General features: G+C 43.3%; 2 protein-coding genes and 1 non-coding gene across 8 annotated transcripts in view; 1 reads left to right on the top strand and 2 right to left on the bottom strand.

Annotated features, from left to right (window-relative positions):
* Positions 1-1006: 1006 nt before the first annotated feature.
* The window catches only part of TRPT1 (tRNA phosphotransferase 1), a 190781-nt gene continuing 175758 nt past the window's right edge, over positions 1007-16029 (bottom strand). For all 5 annotated transcript variants that reach the window (XM_075837251.1, XM_075837248.1, XM_075837252.1 and 2 more), the window contains exon 8: positions 1007-2136. In XM_075837251.1, the coding sequence (XP_075693366.1) occupies positions 2054-2136 (83 nt within the window). In that variant the 3' untranslated portion in view covers positions 1007-2053. The remainder of the gene's footprint in view (positions 2137-16029) is intronic.
* On the bottom strand, positions 5770-5901 carry LOC142661339 (small nucleolar RNA SNORA57). Its single transcript, XR_012850705.1, has one exon. It is a non-coding gene; the product is annotated as a small nucleolar RNA SNORA57 (small nucleolar RNA).
* The window catches only part of LOC142660594 (uncharacterized protein C11orf98-like), a 39630-nt gene continuing 29660 nt past the window's right edge, over positions 6060-16029 (top strand). For both annotated transcript variants that reach the window (XR_012850535.1, XM_075837256.1), the window contains exon 1: positions 6060-6165. Coding sequence is in view for 1 of the 2 variants with exons in the window: in XM_075837256.1 (XP_075693371.1) it covers positions 6130-6165 (36 nt within the window). In the remaining variant the exon portion in view is untranslated. The remainder of the gene's footprint in view (positions 6166-16029) is intronic.

The following is a 16029-nucleotide window of genomic DNA, read 5'->3' on the forward strand; positions in this document are numbered from 1 at the left end:
TCATCTGGTCTGTAAAACAACCCTTTGATAGGGCGTTCCTGGGGTGGAAGAGACATCCCTGATTTGGAGTGGAGGGAGGTGGAGCTATTATTCTTTGACTCAGTTAGTAGTGCACAAGATTTTTTTAATAGTCACAGTTCACACAGAATTTATTACACTATGGTTAGACTCCAGAGAATTGGGGCCTCCAGGTCAGATAGATGTTTTAGATGTCAGCACATACCTCTACTGTGTATGGTCCTGTCCTAGGATTTCGTCATTCTGGTCTAGGGTTGTGGAGTTTCTTCATTATAAATTTGAGTTTCCCCAATGGTTGCCCAGAAGCTGTTTGCAACAGCACAGGCTTCAGTAGAGCCTCACGCGATGCGAGACAAGTTCTGAAGTGCCGACGTGAACCCGCAGCACTTCAGAACTAACCCAAACACGTAAAAAACACTATGCGCCAGTTTTTAAAGGTAATGTCGCAAATTAAAAGAACACTTTGTTACTTTTTTTTTTTTATATTTTCAATTTTTTTGCAATTAATTTTTTCTTTTACATGGTGGGAAGTTTTCAAAATGAAATAATTTTTTTTAACATGTTTTCCTATGTTGGCCACCAGAGGGAGCACATCCCAGGATTACAGCAAGGTGAGTAAGGGAAAGCAACCTGACTCACAGCTGCTGTAAATGTGGGAAGGAATCTCAACCCACCTCCCTATTTTTTGCTACAAGCCAGGTCCATTTTGGGAGACGTTTTACAACGCAGCTGGTAGAAGCTATAGGAAACATCAAAAGGCTACGAATGATGAAAGTGAAGTGAATGTGAACCCGTCAGTTAAGAAGTCACTGTATTAGACGTGGTTTTTTGCCAAATTTTACATGCCAAAAACCACCTCACAAAACAGTTAACTACACTTAATTTACATAATTGGTAAAGTGTGATGTTAGTACATAACATGCATTTCACGTTTTGCAAGTAAAGAACACGTCCTATAATAATAATCTTTATTTATATAGCAACAACCATATTACACAGCACGTTACAATTAAGAGGGAACAAACAGACATTAAATAGTGACGAAGCTAATTTACAATTCAGACAGGATTTGGGACCGTGCTCTCAAGAGCTTACAATCTATGAGGAAATAAGGGAGACAAAGTGTAAAAGTGTTTGTTCAGTACAATGATCCGGCCATCTTTTATACACATCGGGTGGTACACAAAGCTGCATGAGCCAGGTGCGCACGCGTGTTAGGAGACACAAAGATTAAATAAAACATGGCAGCCCCCAGTAGTGTAAGAGTTAATAAATAAAAAAACAAAGTCAATAATATTTTATTACATAAAAACAGCTAAAAAAAAAAACAATGTTCACGACACCTTTCCATTAAGGATCTATATAGCAAACCTATTTTATTGTTTCTATGTATATTCCTGACCAGAATAGGGTGATAGGACAACTATGGGGGAAAAAAATTAATATTGTATTATATGTATACCTGCAATAATGTAATATTTATTCTTAAAACAAGATTTTTTACGCAGATGTTAAAGGGGTTGTCCAACTTCTGACCTATCCACCGGATAGGCCACAGTATGTCATCGGTGTAGGTCTGACACCCGCACCGATAAGCTGCTCTGATGGCTTGCGGGCACCGGATGTTATGGCACAATGCGATGTACGGAGCCTGGAATCAGTCAGCTCCGTACATAGCGGCCGTGCTGCAGAACCACAGGTCTGCTCCTATTCACTTGACTAGGAGCAGAGCTGCAGCTCTGCTGCGACTATTCGTGGCCGGAGCGAACGGCTTTCGGCTTGTACATCCGGTGCACGGAGGCACCAGACCAGCTGATCTGTGCAGGGCCCAGGTGTCAGACCCTCGCAGATCATGTACTGATGACCTATCCGGTGGATAGTCAGTCAGTTGTCAGAAGCTGGAAAACCCCTTTAACAGACTGCACACTTAATGACTGTATAGTATCTAAATCATGACCAGATAACGCACTCCGCAATACCAAGGGGTCTATTCACTACACTAAATCCAAGCATACAAACCAAGATTCCTCAGTCTTCATCCAGATTTGGTGCATTCACATCGGTATTTGTAGTTTGACACCTCCAACAGAAACACGTAGATCTCTCTCCTCAAAGAAGCTGAAAGATAGCATAAGTTAGGATACACAGCACAGGCAAAAGCAGACGACTGTCAATCACCACATCACGAGGTTCTACAGCTTAACCAAACAATATTAGCCTAATAGAGTACACTAAATTCTATGACCACCTGCAGAGATGATCCAGGGAAGTAAGGGTCTACATACAGACTAGAACTCTGACACATTACATAGTTTATGCACACCACATAATAAAAGGGCATTCAGGACAAATGCCAGATTTATGAAGCCCTTGCGCTACTTGTTCCAGGACACAAGCGTGCCTTAAAGAGGCTCTGTCACCAGATTCTCAAATCCCTATCTCCTATTGCATGTGATCGGCGCTGTAATGTAGATATGAGAAGTTTTTTTTTTTTTTTGAAAAACGTTCATTTTTGGCCAAGTTATGAGCTATTTTATATACATGCAAATGAGCTTTGAAATGGACAACTGGGTGTGTTTTTTTTCGTATGTCCAACTGGGCGTGTATTGTGTTTTTAACTGGGTGTGTTTACTTGTTTTACTAACTGGGCGTTGTGGAGAGAAGTGTATGATGCTGACGAATCAGTGACCAATCAGCATCATGCACTCCTCTCCATTCATTTACACAGCAGCATCACCTTAGTAGAACGATGTTCAACCACATACACAAGTGTCCTGATAATGAATACACATGACATTCAGCCTGGACGTCATGTGTATTCAGAATCCTGTCACTTCTGAATCCTCTGTGAGATTTCAGCAAGCCCTGCGTAATCTCGTGAGATTACGAGATTTCGTTTCCCTTGCTGGAAATCTCACAAAGGATTTCAGAAGTGTCAGAATTCTGAGTACACATGATGTCCAGGCTGAATGTCGTGTATTAAAGAGGCTCTGTCACCACATTATAAGTGCCCTGTCTCCTACATAAGGAGATGGGTGCTGTAATGTAGGTGACAGCCATGCTTTTTATTTAGAAAAACTATCTATTTTACCACGTTACTAGCAATTTTAGCTTTATGCTAATGAGTTTCTTAACCCGTTAGTGACTGCCAATATGCCTTTTAACGGCGGCCACTAACGGGCTTTATTCTGATGCATATGCCTTTTTACAGCACTGCATCAGGATAAAGTAAACAGAGCAGGGAGCTGTCAAATCTCCCTGCTCTCAGACTTAGCTCTGCCAGGCGAGATCGATCTCACCAGTTTAACCCCTCAGATGCGGTGCACAAAATAGTGCACCGCCTCTGAGTGGTTTTGGAGTGGGAGGGAGCTCCCTCTCTCTCCCACCGACACCCGGCGATTTATCGCCGAGTGTCTGTGTCTAATGGCAGCTGGGGGCCTAATAAAGGTCCCAAGGTCTGCCTGGAGCAAATACCTGCTAGATCATGCCAGAGGCATGACCTAGCAGATGCCTGTCCGTTTTAAACAGACAGGCAGTAATACACTGCAATACAAAAGTATTGCAGTGTATTATAATAGCGATCAGAGAATCGCATATTAAACTCCCCTAGAGGGACCAAGTAAAAAAAGTGAAAAAAAGTTAGTTAATTTTTAAAAAAAAAGTGAAAAAAAAATGAAACCACTTTTTCCCCCTTACTAATGCTTTACTATTAAAAAACCAAAAGTAAAAGAGTTACACGTATTTGGTATCGCCGCATCCGTAACGACCCCGACTATAAATCTATTACATTTAACCCGCACGGTGAACGCTGTAAAAAAAAAAAAAAAAATATGGAAAAATTGCTGTTTTCTGTGAATCCTGACTTAAAGGACCAGTGTCACGCAATTTTCTTTTTTAGGTCAATTTGACTTTAGTGTGTTATTAAACTTTTATTTATTTGTGTGTTTGTGTTTTACTTTCACTTTTTTTTCCCTATGGGGGCTGCCATTTTTTTTTCCATTTCTGTAAGCGTCGATTAACGACACATACAGACATGGAATACGGCACATACAGTCCCATAGTGAATGCGAACGGGGCCCGTTCCATCCACTATGCTGTACGCCGTCTGTGTGGGAACGGCGCATGCGCCGCTCACACAGTTCAAGTTGAACTGTGCAACGTCCGGCGCCATTTTCCTGTGGACCGGAAGTCGCGGCCGGACAGTAAGATTACTACTTCCGGTCGCGGCTTTCGGACTTGTGCACTTGGAGCGGCGGCGGCAGGAGCAGGTAAGTTATTTCTATGTATGTTCGCGTTTTACTGTGTGTTTACTACTGTACGTTAACCTACTACACTGTTAGCTCAAAAAAATGGCGACACAGTGTAGGAGGCTCGACCGTTCAATCCCCTCGTTTCTCCCGGCACTAGCCAGGATAAAGGAGGGTGGGTTCTGAGAGCTCACTAGTGCAAGCGAGTTTTCTCAAATTTTGCAGCATAAAGCAATGTGGTTGCTTTACCACATGCAATGCTGCAATTTTGTGAATTGCTCCATCTAGTGACCAGCGCTGGGAAATATTATAAATTAGAATCTAATTTATAATATTTCCTGACTAGTGAAAAAAATTAGAATAATGTTTAATCATTTTTACACTAACTGTTCAATTAAAAAATACAGCTATGACTACGCAAAAATAAGAAAAGTTATAGCTCTTGGAATGCGACGATGGAAAAACGTAAAAAATGGCTTGGTCATTAAGGTTTAAAATAGGCCGTCATCAAGGGGTTAATGCCCAACTGAGCATGTTTACTTTAGACCAAGTGGGCGTTGTACAGGGGAGCGTATGACGCTGACCAATCAGCATAATGCACGCCTCTCCATTCACTCAGCGTTGCTCACGATGTGGTCTTGCACATTAACGATACTGAAGTGTTTAGACAGTGACTAGACATTCCTTCCAGCCAGGACGGGATGTCTATTCACAATCCCAACACTTTGGTACCGTTTGTGTGGTACTTACAGCAGAGCAAGCGTAATCTCGTGAGATCACTGTAAATGACAGGTTACAGCGAGATTACGTTTACTCTGCTGTAAGTACCACAGAAACGTTTTGAAGTGCCAGGATTGTGAATTGACATCTCATCCTGGCTGGAAGGAATGTCCGCAAAAACGGAGCCATTCACCTTCATTGAACACTGACACCTTTCCGTAGCCCTACGGAAGGGTGTCAGTGCCGTGGAAATGTTCCAGGAATTATGGAACATGTCCGTTCTTTCGCATTTTGCGGGCCGTGCTCCCATACTTTGTATGGGAGCACGGCCCAAAAATGCGGCTGTCAGTCGGTCGTGCCCGCAATCGCGGGCACGGTCGTGTGCATGGGGCCTAAATGAATGGAGATTAGTGTACAACGCCCACTTGGTCTAAAGTAAAAACACCCACAGTTTATGAATCTGGACCAGTCCAGCTCCTTCATTACTATACAAATATTCATTCCAATGTACAGGTAGGGTGGGAAAAAAAACAAAAACGGGTATGGCCTATGTCACAAGTCACTACGGAAGCCACAGGAGGCCTAGCCCATACGTGGCGACAGATCAGCAGATTAAAAGGGAGTATACTAGAATATACCGCAGGTCTAGTCTACTGAAGTCATCCATAGAAGCTGTAGAACACAATGCAGCCACATCACCTGCATGCACGCTACCACCATCAGCCCTCAACGTTATACACAAAGAAGCGGCGACAGAGCAGACACAATGCGGAGTCCGCACATTGCTTGTCCCGATGATTGAGGATAGAACCAGCCCAGAAAAGAGCTGGCACCGAAGACATAGCACCGGAAGTCATCTACCTCCGTACATTACACACATGGGCACAGACAAACCCTGCATGCCAAGAAATGGAGGCACAGCACAGAACTTCCCAAATACCCATCACCTCCTCTCACGACCAGCTCACCTGCATTACCACGAAAAGAATGAACAGAGCGTGGTCAGCGCTTATATACCCTCCTTAATACGCCCGACCCGCCCAATTACTAATTTGTGATTGGTCAGAACTGTAGGCCATTAGAACTGAGACTCGGAACGCAAGAGAAACCGGAAGTTGTTTGTTAAGGAGCACGTGAAAGCAACATGGCTCCCGGAGGAAAGATCAACCGGCCGAAAACGGTATTTACCTATATGAGGGAACCCACAAATACAGATACTCCCAGACACGTTTCTTTAGACTCAGCATGGTATTTGGTACATGTGTACTGATACGTACTAATCTGAGTGACCGCTAAGTAGTAGAAGAAGCATGAAGCCAGTCTGGGAGAGTTATCAAAACTAGTGCGAGGGAAAATGCAGTAGTTGTCGACAGCAGCCAATCGGATTCTAGTTTATTTTGCAGTGGCCTTTTGGAAAATGAAAGCCACGATCTGGTTGGTTTACATTGGTAACATGTTAGCTGTGATTCCTCAACTTCTGACCGCGCTATATGGGGGACAATTGCACGAGCGAAACATCTACATTATCATTTTCCTGGGGCCACAATCACAAGTGCCACGCTCTGATGAGTGACGGCTCTAACTGTCTCCTGATTGGACGCTAGAGCCATCACTCAGGGGGTCTTAGGAGCGTGCAGAGAGCCCAGAACATTAGGGGGCCGCCTCCATGGCACTTGCGATTGCAGCGCTGTGGACTGTGTCGCAAATTATTATTATTTTTTTTAAAGTAAGTTTTATTTATTTTTATTATATATTTTGCGTGCCAAGAACCGCATCATTAATTTACATATTTGGTAAACCGCGCTGTTAGTACATACAACGTGCTTTTTTACACATGCGTTTTTAAAGAACGCGTTGTGTAAATAAAGAAGTGTCGAGTCCATTCATTTGCACGTAAAACGTGCCAAATGTTCCCATAGTTAATGGGAGTCCTAATTATGCGCCAAAAAGTGCACACAAAATGCGTCAAACACGTGAAAAAAGCGGCAAACGCTTGATTAAGCTTCCCACTTACATCAATGGGAAAGCAATCCTTTTTAAAAAATGTGTTGCGTAAAAAAGTTGCGTTGGACCAATTCTGTGGTGCATAAAATGTGCCCAGAGTCAGTGGGAGTCCTAACTACGTGCCCAAAAACTTGCAGAAAGCTCACACAAAAACTTTAAAAAAAAAAACACTGCAAAGAATAAGCAAGTGTGCATGGCCCCATAGAAATGAATGGGTCAGGGTGCTATATGTTAAAAAAACAGCTAGCTCACTGAAGCATTTCACTGAAGTGTGCTTAAAGGGAATGTGTTGCCAGAAAAACATGTTGTTTTTTTTTTAATTAAACATTTAGTGTGTAGGGGATTAAACATTGTTCAAATTTTTTTTATTTTTTTCACGAGTCAGGAAATATTATAAATTAATTCTAATTTATAGTATTTCCCATTGCTGGTCACTAGATGGAGCTATTCCCAAAATTGCAGCATTGCAAAATTGGGTAAAAAGCCCTCGCTCTAGTGAGCTCTCAGCATCCCCCCCCCTCCTTTATCCTGGCTAGTGCCGGGATAAACGAGTTGTTTGAACGGTCTAACCTCCTACACTGTGTGTCGCCATTTTTTGAGCTAACACACAGTGTAGTAGGTTTACATACAGTAGTAAACGTACACAAACACGAACATACATAGAAATCTCTTACCTGCTCCTGCCGCCGCGGCTCCCTCCGGCCCGTCCGCTCCGTCTGCTGCCGCTGGTCCAAGTGCACAAGTCTGGAAGCCGCGACCGGAAGTAGTAATCTTACTGTCCGGCCGCGACTTCCGGTCCACAGGAAAATGGCGCCGGACGGCGCGCATTTCAAATTGGTCTGTGTGGGAGCGGCGCATGCGCAGTTCCCACACAGAAGTGGATGGGACGGGACCCGTTCGCAGTCCCTATGGGACTGTGGCTGCCGTATTCCATGTCTGTATGTGTCGTTAATCGACACATACAGAAATGGAAAAAAAAGTGGCAGCCCCCATAGGGAAGAAAAAGTGTAAAAATAAGAAAAAGTAAAACACAAACACACAAATAAATATAAACGTTTTTAATAAAGCACTAACATCTTTAACATATTAAAAAAAAATTTGTGATGACACTGTTCCTTTAAAGAGGCTCTGTCACCAGATTTTGCAACGCCTATCTGCTATTGCAGCAGATCGGCGCTGCAATGTAGATAAGAGTAACGTTTTTATTTTTAAAAAAACAAGCATTTTTGGCCAAGTTATGACCATTTTTATATTTATGTAAATGAGGCTTGCTAAAGTCCAACTGGGCGTGTTTAAAGTAAAAGTCCAACTGGGCGTGTATTATGTGTGTACATCGGGGCGTGTTTACTACTTTTACTAGCTGGGCGTTCTGATGAGAAGTATCATCCACTTCTCTTCAGAACGCCCAGCTTCTGGCAGTGCAGACACACAGCGTGTTCTCGAGAGATCACGCTGTGACGTCACTCACTTCCTGCCCCAGGTCCTGCATCGTGTCGGACGAGCGAGGACACATCGGCACCAGAGGCTACATTTGATTCTGCAGCAGCATCGGCGTTTGCAGGTAAGTCGATGTAGCTACTTACCTGCAAACGCTGATGCTGCTGCAGAATCAACTAGCCTCTGGTGCCGACGTGTTCTCGCTCGTCCGACACGATGCAGGACCTGGGGCAGGAAGTGAGTGACGTCACAGCGTGATCTGGCAGAAGCTGGGCGTTCTGAAGAGAAGTGGATGATACTTCTCGTCAGAGCGCCCAGCTAGTAAAAGTATTAAAAACGCCCCGATGTACGCACATAATACACGCCCACTTGGACTTTTACTTTTAAACACACCCACTTGGACTTTTGCAAGCCTCATTTGCATAACTACAAAAATGGTCATAACTTGGCCAAAAATGCTCGTTTTTTAAAAATAAAAACGTTACTGTAATCTACATTGCAGCGCCTATCTGCTGCAATAGCATATAGGGGTTGCAAAATCTGGTGACAGAGCCTCTTTAATAACGGCAGTTGTCTGTTTGACGACGTCCATTACTAAGGCGGGGCTTAATGTTCGCCAGTAATAAAAAGGCTAATACCAACCCCCATTATTACCCCAGTACCCACCGTCACCAGGGGTATCGGGAGGAGCCGGGTACGATCCAGTACACGACCATCTGTAGTGATGCTTAGGTACTGGTGCGGCCGCAGGCTGTTATGAGGCTGGGAAGAACCAAAAACTGTGACTTTTCCCACCCTGGTAACGCTTGGCGGCTCCTGCTGTGTTGTATCTGGCTGGTTAAAAAAAATGGGGATCCCACGTCATTTTTTTAAATAAAAAATTGTTTTAAAATGAACGACGCCAGGTTCCCCTCCCTGTTTTCATAACCAGGCAGATACAACACAGCAGCAGCCTAGCATTACCAGGGTGGGAAGTCCCACGGTTTCTGGCCCTTTCTCAGCCTAAAAATACCAGCCTGCGGACGCCCCACTGCCCGACCATCACAATAGATGGTCGGGTACTGGATCGTATCCGGCTCTTCCCGATACCCCTGGTGGCAGTTAGTGCTAGCTTTTTACTGGCTAACATTAAAGAGGCTCTGTCACCAGATTTTGCAACCCCTATCTGCTATTGCAGCAGATAGGCGCTGCAATGTAGATTACAGTAACGTTTTTATTTTAAAAAAACGAGCATTTTTGGCCAAGTTATGACCATTTTTGTAGTTATGCAAATGAGGCTTGCAAAAGTCCAAGTGGGTGTGTTTAAAAGTACAAGTCCAAGTGGGTGTGTATTAGGTGCGTACATCGGGGCGTTTTTAATACTTTTACTAGCTGGGCGCTCTGATGAGAAGTAACATCCTCTTCTCTTCAGAACGCCCAGCTTGTGACAGTGCAGATCTGTGACGTCACTCACAGGTCCTGCATCGTGACGGCCACATCGGCACCAGAGGCTACAGCTGATTCTGCAGCAGCATCAGCGTTTGCAGGTAAGTCGATCTTACCTGCAAACGCTGATGCTGCTGCAGAATCAACTGTAGCCTCTGCTGCCGATGTGGCCGTCACGATGCAGGACCTGTGAGTGACGTCACAGATCTGCACTGTCACAAGCTGGGCGTTCTGAAGAGAAGAGGATGTTACTTCTCTTCACAGCGCCCAGCTAGTAAAAGTATTAAAAACGCCCCGATGTACGCACATAATACACGCCCACTTGGACTTGTACTTTTAAACACACCCACTTGGACTTTTGCAAGCCTCATTTGCATAATTACAAAAATGGTCATAACTTGGCCAAAAATGCTCGTTTTTTAAAAATAAAAACGTTACTGTAATCTACATTGCAGCGCCTATCTGCTGCAATAGCAGATAGGGGTTGCAAAATCTGGTGACAGAGCCTCTTTAAGCTCTGCCTTAGTAATGGACGTCATCAAACAGACAAAGGTGGTAATGAAGTATTAAAAAAACACTGAGACATAAGAAAATATTTTTATTGAAATAAAAACTCCCCCCACACAACCCTTGTTAACCATTTTATTAAAAACAAAAAAACGTAGATCATCGCAGTACAACGACTCTACGATGTAGTCCAATATGTCCAGCGGAACCTGCAAAACAAAAAATAAATAAAGTTATCAATATGAAAAATATAACTGCTTATACTCGCCTGCAGCGACTTCTGTCTTCTCCCCACAATAAATACTAGACGTCCCCACAGGCACCCTGGCCACACAAACCGTCACACAACCCCCCCCCCCCCACAAGCACCCTGCACACAACCCCCCACACACACCCTTTCGCCCGCCCGCACTGATTGGACAGTATCACAGCCATAGTAACACACACCCCTTGCCATTACACGCCCCATTGACAGTTCAGGGGGTTATTTAAATATCGGGGGGCCAAATATAACGGCACCGATATCTAAATAACGGAGGAGGGTAGAAAAAAAATGTAAAGTGCCCCAGGTTTTGTGCAGCCCTCCCCATTACATGCTGCACATGTATGGGCAGGTGAAAAGTTCTCTTTAAGGGTATGTGCACACACACTAATTACGTCCGTAATTTACGGACGTATTTCGGCCGCAAGTTCCGGACCGAACACACTGCAGGGAGCCGGGCTCCTAGTATCATAGTTATGTACGACGCTAGGAGTCTCTGCCTCGCTGCCGGACAACTGTCCCGTACTGTAATCATGTTTTCAGTACAGGACAGTAGTTCCACGGAGAGGCAGGGACTCCTAGCATTGTACATAAGTATGATGCTTGGAGCCCGGCTCCCTGCACTGTGTTCGGTCCACTACTTGCGGCCGAAATACGTCCGTAAATTACGGACGTAATTAGTGTGTGTGCACATACCCTAAAGGAGAGCTTATCCCCCCTTGTGGACTTGCTTAACTCATATTCATTTCACGCATAAAATATACTTGATCTAGGCTGGTGGGTAATTATTTGTGCCTTCTCTGCAAAGCATTACCAAAATATGAGGTGCAGAAGCGAATATAATGCAATACATAATAAAACAACCTGCAGGACACTCTGGAGCAACCCCATTATCCATCCCCCAATACCCTCAAACAATTTAGAGGGGTCCAGGCATGACAATCAATCTGGCCACTCCAGGTTCCAATCATCTTTAGAATTGGCTTTCCTGAGAGTTTCCTTTATTTTCTCAGATCTATCTATGTCTTACTTGTACTGCATAATGCCAAAAAAGTATATATAATGGCAACAGGCTGGGCCAACTTCTTGGCACAGGCACATGCCCCCTTGGGCAGCATTCAAACATTCAAAACATTAAACACATCTTCTGTAACATTGTCAAATCTGCCACTTTCTCTACATTATGAGCATTCTTTACTGTTAAACCTACTAATGTTGGCAATAATCCAACCTTCTCCTCCACGGTACTTGTATTGGTCATAATTGTGTTGTACTGTCATTTACTGTCCTAATGGGACCTTTACCCCTGCAGATATAACAGGTCATGGGCAGCATCTTTCACAAAACTAAAGACACCCGGGTAACATGACCTTCGGGCTCTCACTGCTGCCATGTGCTTCTTACTTCTGAGTGACAACAACCAGTGACCTTCACCTCATACCTCCATATAAAACTCCTCAGATTGTAATTTGCAGTACCGCGGCATATTTACACACATTATAATTATAAACCTCAGACAATATAAACAATAGGGCCTCAATTCATAATATAATGCTATCACCCTCAGGTTTGGGTCCCATCAGTTCATTGCAAGTCCTGTACATCATCGTCCTCTTCTTCTTCTGTCTCCTGTTCTTCACTGACTGTCGCGCTTAGGGGAAGTTCACACTGAGTTTTTTTACGTGGAAACAGTGCCGCAAAACGCGACAAAAAACGTCTGAAAATGCCTCCCATTGATTTCAATCCCATTGAATAGGACATCCCCTATCTTCGGGCGTTTACACCTCTGACCTCTCAATGACATCAATGGGAGGCAGAGAAAGCGTATTTCGCGGAATTTTATGCCTGCGGCGCTCTATGGCCGCGGGCAAAAAACGCAGCGACAATCGGCGTGCAGGCAGAGCAAAATCTGCTTCAAAATTCCAAACGGAATTTTGAGGCAGATTTTCCTCCTGCAAAAAACCCAGCCTTAGGGTATGTTCACACGAGGGCGTCCGTAACGGCTGAAATTACGGGGATGTTTCAGCCTGTAATTTCAGCCGTAACGGCATGTGCAGGCGCTTGAACGCCGCGTCCATTACGGACGTAATTGGCGCTGCTATTCATTGGAGTCAATGAATAACGGCTCCAATTACGGCCAAAGAAGTGACAGGTCACTTCTTTGACGCGGGCGTCTATTTACGCGCCGTCATTTGACAGCGGCGCGTAAATTACGCCTCGTGTGAACAGACAAACGTCTGCCCATTGCTTTCAGTGGGCAGATGTTTGTCAGCGCTATTGAGGCGCTATTTTCGGACGTAATTTGGGGCAAAAACGCCCGAATTACGTCCGTAATTAGTGCGTGTGAACATACCCTAAGGGTAACCCACACAATTGTGGAGTCAGACTTTACGGTGGTGTAAAGTGGGGAATTTATTATTACCCTCCTGGTCACTTACTTATTAACCCCTATCCGCACGAGTAAGTAACTGTACGTCGTCGTACAGTTACTGAGTTTTTCCCGGTGCACACTGTCTGCGACAATGTACCACAGAACTGAACTGGTCCCTGAAAAAATGGCCTATTGAAATGTTCTTGAAAATATGAGAAATTGCTGCTAAAGTTCTAAGCCTCGTAACGTCCTAGAAAAATAAAAGTACGTGAAAAAAATGATGCAAACATAAAGTAGATGATCTGTTTTACAAGCAAATACATTTAAATTTAGAAAAATGCTAATTGTTGCAAATGGTTGCTAAAATTTGAAGTTTTTCACAAATAAATATTGAATTTATCGACCAAATTTTTTCACTAACAAAGTACAATATGTCACGAGAAAACAGTCTCAGAATCACTTGGATAGGTAAAAGCATTCCAGAGTTATTACCACATAAAGTGACACATGTCAGATTTGAAAAAATTATCTGTGTCCACAAGGCCAAAACAGGCTGTGTCCTAAAGGGGTTAAAGACACTTGGATGCTGCTGACGGATTCACTCAGGTCTTTGCTTTACTTTGACCTTTGCTGATGTCATCAGGTTTGGTCCTTCTCATCTGTTCTCTTTCCCGGCAAGTTGCTTGTCTGCACAGCTGCTTAGAATTGTGACACTGCCGTCAGTTCATGACAAGTACATTGTATTGGCTCAGGCTGCGCCTGCCGCATCTCAGTGATGGAGTTCATCATGTTAACCTTTTCCCTCTTTTTTGACCTTCCTGACAGAGCCTCATTTTTCAAATCTGACATGTTTCACTTTATGTGGTAATAACGTCGGAATGCTTTTACCTATCCAAGCGATTCTGAGATTTTCTCTTGACACATTGGACTTTGTTACTGGCAAAATTTGCTCGATATGTTCAGTATTTAATTGTGAAAAACACCAAAATGTAGCGAAAAATTAGCATTTTTCTCAACTTAAATGTATCTGCTTGTAGGTCAGGCAGTTATAACACACACAATTGTTGCTAATTAATATCCCCCATATGTCTACATTAGATTGGCATTGTTTTTTGAACATCCTTTTATTTTTCTAGGACGTTACAAGGCTTTGAACTTTAGCAGCAATTTCTCACATTTTCATGAAAATTTCAAAAGGCTATTTTTACAGGGGTCAGTTCAGTTGTGAAGTGGCTTTGAGGGCCTTATATATTAGAAACCCCCAAAAAGTCACCCCATTTTAAAAACTTCACCCCTCAAAGTATTCAAAACAGCATTTAGAAAATTTCTTAACCCTTTAGACTTTTCACAGGAATTAAAGCAAAGTAGAGGTGAAATTTACAAATTTCATATTTTTTTGCAGAAATTAATTTTTAATCCAATTTTCTTTATAACACAAAGTTTTACCAGAGAACTGCAACTCAATATTTATTGCCCAGGTTCTGCAGTTTAAGGAAATATCCCACATGTGGCCCTAGCGTGCTACTGGACTGAAGCGCCAGCCTCAGAAGCAAAGGAGCACCTAGTGGATTTTGGGGCCTTCTTTTTATTACAATATATTTTAGGCACCATGTCAGGTTTGAAGGCCTTTTGCGGTGCCAAAACAGTGGAAATCCCACAAAAGTGACCCCATTTGGGAAACTACACACCTCAAGGAAATGATCTAGAGGTGTAGTGAGCATTTTGAGCGCACAGGTTTTTTTACAGACATTATTGGAATTAGGCCGTGAAAATTAATATCTAAATTTTTTCAAAGAAAATGTAGGTTTAGCGTTTTTCTCATTTCCACAAGGACTAAAGGAGAAAATGCACCACCAAATTTGTAAGTCAATTTCTCCCGAGTAAAACAATACCCCACGTGTGGTCATAGACGGCTGTTTGGACACACGGCAGGGCTTAGAAGGGATGGAGCACCATTTAGCTTTTGGAATTCACATTTATCAGGAATGGTTTGCGGAGGCCATGTCACATTTACAAAGCCCCTGAGGGGACAAAACAATGAAAACCCCACACAAGTGACCCCATTTTGGAAACTACACCCATTGAGGAAATTATCTAGGGGTATAGTGAGCGTTTTGACCCCACAGGTTTTTTGCTGAGATTATTGGAAGTAGGCTCTGAAAATAAAAATAAATTTTTTTCAAAGAAAATGTAGGTTTAGCTAATTTTTTTCTCATTTCCACAAGGACTGAAGGAGAATAAGCACTGCAAAATTTGTAAAGTAATTTCTCCAGAGTAAAACAATACCCCACATGTGGTCATAGGCTGTTTGGACACACGGCGGGGCTTAGAAGGAAAGAGCGCTATTTGGCTTTTGGAGATCACATTTAGCAGGAATGGTTTGCGGAGGCCAGGTCACATTTGCAAAGCCCCTGAGGGGACAAAACAATGAAAATGCCCAAAAAGTGATTCCATTTAGGAAACTACACCCCTTGAGGAATTAATCTAGGGGTGTAGTAAGCATTTAGACCCCATAGATGTTTCATAGAATTCATTAGAATTGGGCAGTGAAAATAAAAACAATCCTTTTTCTTCAATAAGGCGTAGCTTTAGCGCAAAATTTTTCATTTTCTCAACAAATAAAGGAAAAAAAAGAACCCAACATTTGTAAAGCAATTTCTCCCGAGTACGGCAATACCCCATATGTGGTCATAAACTGCTGTTTGGGCACACGGCAGGGCACAGAAGGGAAGGAGCGCCATTTGGAGTGCAGATTTTGCTGGATTGGTTTCTGGGCGCCTGTGGGACCAAAACAGTGGAAACCCCCTAGAAGTGACCCCATTTTGGAAACTACACCCCTCAATGCATTTACCTAGTGGTGTAGTGAGCATGTTAACCCCGCAGGTGTTTTGCAGAAATTAGTGTGCACTCGATGTTGCAGAGTGAAAATGGGATTTTTTCCCATAGATATGCCAATATGTGGTGCCCAGCTTGTGCCACCATAACAAGACAGCCCTCTAATTATTATGCAGTGTTTCCCGGTTTTAGAAACACCCTAC

Source organism: Rhinoderma darwinii, chromosome 9, assembly GCF_050947455.1.
Source record: "Rhinoderma darwinii isolate aRhiDar2 chromosome 9, aRhiDar2.hap1, whole genome shotgun sequence".
Lineage (NCBI taxonomy): Eukaryota > Metazoa > Chordata > Amphibia > Anura > Rhinodermatidae > Rhinoderma > Rhinoderma darwinii.